General features: G+C 44.7%; 1 protein-coding gene across 1 annotated transcript in view; it reads right to left on the bottom strand.

Moving 5' to 3' along the window:
• Positions 1 to 5000, bottom strand: part of cpne4a (copine IVa) — a 69175-nt gene that overhangs the window by 18717 nt on the left and 45458 nt on the right. Inside the window, exon 8 of the mRNA XM_069655542.1 lies at positions 4978 to 5000. This exon is cut by the window's right edge and continues 76 nt beyond it. Coding sequence (XP_069511643.1) covers positions 4978 to 5000 — 23 coding nt within the window. The remainder of the gene's footprint in view (positions 1 to 4977) is intronic.

The raw sequence follows: 5000 nt of genomic DNA, 5'->3' as shown, positions 1-5000 counted from the left end.
TGAAACGGACCCCAGGTAGCTCAAGCGTCAGTCTGTTATTGCAATATCATGACTTTTAAAAAAAATAAGATACTGACGCCCACACCCCCGACATCAGTATTGTTAGGCTGCAACCTAACTGGCACCCCGGCATACGGTCAGCAGTAGGTACAAGCCTGGAGTTTACTATAAAAGAGCAAATATTAAACCATAGTTAGATATTTTGTCACAAAGCCTAACCGTCAAGAAACATGAAGTCAGCCAAACTCTGCCGGTGAGGGAAGAGACACTTTACATTCAGAGAGGAGAGGTTTGTTAGCCAGCTGTGTTCACGATAATCCCTCCGAGCCAAAGACAATCCTTCAGATGCCCAAACAGGACCGCAGAGGATTCACTCTGACTGTATTATGTTAACATGGAGACCAGGTGACACACACTGCTCACACTTCCGCTGTGTATGAAAGGAGGACACAGGAAAGAGGAGGATGAATGGAAACTCTCTTGAGGCTGCAGCTCGGAGGGATTCTCTCTCTCTGTGTCGCTGGTGGGGAGCAGACTGTCAGCTGAGGAAGGAGGCCAATAAATAAACCCTGAATAGTATACAAAATACAGGGGAGGGGGCTTCCCGACGGACTGCTCTCAGTGTTTCCTGTGAAGAGGAGTAACACAGTTTTCCACCTCTGGTTCATGAGTGCAGGGGTGAAAGGCTCCCCTCCCATCATGGAATTAAAGTCTTCAGTGGAGGAAAAAATAATTTCTATTCTCGTCTTCAGTCATGAACTCACAGTACATCTAGAATTTCAAATGTTAGTAAACATTGATTCTCTTTTTAGACTTAGTTAGCAAAAACTCTGAGGTACAAAAACTCAACTTGTGGTTGTTCTGTGTCTCTTGGTGGTTGTTCTGTGTCTCTTTGTGGTTGTTGTGTCTTTGTGGTTGTTCTGTGTCTCTTTGTGGTTGTTCTGTGTCTCTTGTTGGTTGCTCTGTGTCTCTTGTTGGTTGTTCTGTGTCTCTTGGTGGTTGTTTTGTGTGTCTTTGTGGTTGTTGTGTCTCTTGTGGTTGTTCTGTGTCTCTTGGTGGTTGTTCTGTGTCTCTTTGTGGTTGTTGTGTCTTTGTGGTTGTTCTGTGTCTCTTGGTGGTTGTTTTGTGTGTCTTTGTGGTTGTTGTGTCTTTGTGGTTGTTCTGTGTCTCTTGGTGGTTGTTCTGTGTCTCTTGGTGGTTGTTCTGTATCACTTTGTGGTTGTTGTGTCTTGGTGGTTGCTCTGTGTCTCTTGGTGGTTGTTCTGTGTCTCTTTGTGGTTGTTTTGTGTGTCTTTGTGGTTGTTCTGTATCACTTTGTGGTTGTTGTGTCTTGGTGGTTGCTCTGTGTCTCTTGGTGGTTGTTCTGTGTCTCTTTGTGGTTGCTCTGTGTCTCTTGTTGGTTGTTGTGTCTTTGTGGTTGTTCTGTGTCTCTTGGTGGTTGCTCTGTGTCTCTTGGTGGTTGCTCTGTGTCTCTTGTTGGTTGTTCTGTGTCTCTTCGTGGTTGTTGTGTCTTTGTGGTTGTTCTGTGTCTCTTGGTGGTTGTTCTGTGTCTCTTTGTGGTTGTTCTGTGTCTCTTGGTGGTTGCTCTGTGTCTCTTGTTGGTTGTTGTGTCTTTGTGGTTGTTCTGTGTCTCTCGGTGGTTGTTGTGTCTTTGTGGTTGTTCTGTGTCTCTTGTTGGTTCTGTGTCTCTTGGTGGTTGTTCTGTGTCTCTTGTTGGTTGTTCTGTGTCTCTTGGTGGTTGTTGTGTGTCTCTTGTTGGTTCTGTGTCTCTTGGTGGTTGTTCTGTGTCTCTTGTTGTCTGTTCTGTGTCTCTTGGTGGTTGTTCTGTGTCTCTTGGTGGTTGCTCTGTGTCTCTTGGTGGTTGTTGTGTCTTTGTGGTTGCTCTGTGTCTCTTGTTGGTTGTTCTGTGTCTCTTTGTGGTTGTTCTGTGTCTCTTGGTGGTTGCTCTGTGTCTCTTGGTGGTTGTTGTGTCTTTGTGGTTGTTCTGTGTTTCTTGGTGGTTGTGTATTTTTAGTGTATTTTTAGTGTAATGTGAATCTTTGCTGAACCAAATAAATGGTCAGTTTGAGCACATGTGTTTATATCTTTTAACCTAAATGATAAATACGAATATAAAATAATAAACCTGTCATTACACCTGAGATGAATCTGTTATGTTTCACAGTGATGTGGTATCGGAGCAGCCCGATCACTGACAGATTTGTAATACAGGAGGCTGTCTTTATAGTGAAGCATGCGCTCATGTAGCCCCCTCCTCCCCCCTCCTCCCCTCTCCTCCCTTCTCCTCCCCCACAACTCCTCACTCCTCTGCTATCTCTTATATAAGCAGAAATGGGGGGATTGAGACGTCCTTCATGATAGAGGAGGAGATTGATTAACGGGTCACCAGAGGAGCACGGAGACATGAAATGAGAAGCACCCCAAAGTGTCTTTGTGTGTCTGAATCACACATTCCCATCTTACATGAACAACTTGACGATGATTTATGCCTTCAGTGGGAAACAATGGGCCGGAGCTGAGAGCAGCACTGTATTTACAATGAGTCAAATATAGAATATCATTAATTCAGAGGCAGCGTCTCATCTCTCTGTGTCATCAGAAAGCTGAAGGAGAGCGTGAGGACGAGAGGGAAAGGTGAGGAGATCGATAAGTTCCTGACCTTCAAATAAAATCTGTTTGACTGGTTTTTATTTACAGTCGAGGCGAGTCGCTGCAGGTTTGACGGGTTAATGAAATCTGTGGTGAGATTTTATCAGACGGGGATATTCAGCTCCTCGTCACGGTTAATGAGACAGCTGAGAGCGTGCGGCCTCTCATTGTTCGAGCTTTCAGCCGTGTGTTGTTGCGTTCGGGTTTCTGGAGAAAAACACACAACCTGAGCGTTTGGCGTGAATGGACGGACGCTTCTTTAATTAGCGCCCGTCTCTTCTCTGTCCAACAGCTTCTCCTTTCCGACAGCTGCGTCTTCATTAGCCAGAGCCCGGGGTAATTACTCCGCCTGTCTAAATAAACCCTCCGGCGTTCCTGCCCCAAAGGTGCATGTTTTAAAGGCCGCTTACGCTGCTAATTGGCACTTGGCAGCCTGGATCTGCAGGACGTACCGGAGAACCGGGCTCTCTGCTTAAACTTGCTGGGGTTAAAATCTGCGGCTAACTGAGGCTTGTAGCCACGTTAGCATCACAGCTTGAGGGAAGCTAATACCAGTCCAGAGGAGAAGCTGTGTGTTAGCTTTTGAGACAACACAGCTCACTCACCTGAAAACACGACTGAGTGGCAACAAGAATGTGACCACAGAGAAAACAGCAGGAGCATCATCAACACAAAATGAGTTTACAGCAGCAGCAGACACACAGTTAAACTTCTTCATAAGCTCCGTCTTAAAGAATTAATCAAAAATCTGTCTCAGTGTCTCCCCCCGTGACTGTACCTGTGTGCCTCTCAGACTCTCACTGAGCCGCTAAATTGATTGTGCAGCTGAAGGAGAAGCAGGACTTTCTGTCACAGTGAACAGATACCTGCCTCTCAGGGACGATTCTCCTTCAGGAGGATTTGTCACCTTCCAGCAGTCCCAAAGGAACCTGAACCACACGGGTCCTGTGTGTGTGTGTGTGTGTGTGTGTGTGTGTGAAATATTAACTGATCTACTGAACCCACTCTCACAGCACTAACATATAGTCCATAATTACTACATTTCAGAGGGAAATACTGTTTACTGGACTACATGTGTCAGGAACCTGAAGGTATGTTAACAATGAAGATGTGAAAGATAAAAGTTCATTTAACCTCAAAACAGGAAAGAAAACGACACAGAACACGCACACAATTAGCAGCAGTATTAAAATGCAGATTTCATGTAACTGCAACAATAATCAAATGAACGTCTTAACAACAACGCGGCCAAGTTTGGCTGCATGTTAATCCGACATAAATCTCCCTCATAAAGTGATTCTCTGTTTTGTGGTGTTCCTCAGGGTTCTGTCCTCGGCCCGATGCTGTTTGCATCACATTTGCTTCCTCACAGGCAGATCACTTGTGGCCTCTCTTTTCCACCACTATGCAGATGATATTCTGACATTTATTTTGAGCTGCAAAATGTTCAAAAACGCGGTTCTTTTTAGCAGCCTTAACAAACGAAAATGGAATACCAGATCATTTTCTACCTTTAAATACTGGCACCATTTATTTCTTCTTTTTGTCCCGCCGTCAATGGGAACGTCTCGGCTCTCTGTACTCTGAAGGCCTGTGTCTACTGACAGGACACGACTCCTTTCTTTGTTTCTCTGTTTCTTATATTACGCACACAGAGCGATTTCAAACACACTGAGCGGTCACGGCAGAGGGAGGGGAAGTGCAGCAACAGTAAGCGGCGGTGAGATGTGCTCTGACATTAAGGTTGTGGGTGCTGCCAGTGCAAAAACCGTTGGTGGACACAGGGCCTAACGCACTCTCGGGTCTCTGTCGGCCAGTCAGGTAACGTTTACCAACGAGGTGACGTGCGTCCTGTTGCTACCAGCGAAGAAACATGCTAAACTCATTGTTTTATTTATCTTGATTATTTATCTTGATTAAGCTTAAAAGAATTCCCTTCCAGACTTCTGTGACCTCTTTAAGAGCCGTGAAACCTTTTCCCAACATAGAGAGAGAAACTACAGAGGATGGAGCATGAAAGACTGTCCAGGTGAGTGACGCAGGTATTTGCCTTTTTCTTTCTTTGCCGTCTTTTGTTTTTTCTATGGGAGGATTTTCTAACACATTTTCATTTCTTTGTACTTTCAGTACATTTTCCTTGTGATGTCTAACATTACTTTATTTATACTGATACTTTATTCCCTCATAATAAAGAAGAAAGGAACTGAAGGAGGACCAAATGGGAAAAATAAAACGACCCGAGCTCATCCTTTCTTCAATATTTGTTTTGCCATGAGCAAATAATCTGAGGTGTGCACTACCTTTAAACAGACAAACACACACACACACCTGTCGTCCATCGATGGCTCCTC

The sequence above is a fragment of the Semicossyphus pulcher genome, unplaced genomic scaffold (assembly GCF_022749685.1).
Source record: "Semicossyphus pulcher isolate SPU_LCO1_2020_fin unplaced genomic scaffold, fSemPul1.0.p SCAF_9, whole genome shotgun sequence".
Classification (NCBI taxonomy): Eukaryota; Metazoa; Chordata; class Actinopteri; order Labriformes; family Labridae; genus Semicossyphus; species Semicossyphus pulcher.
This window is presented reverse-complemented; position numbering and strand designations above follow the sequence as displayed.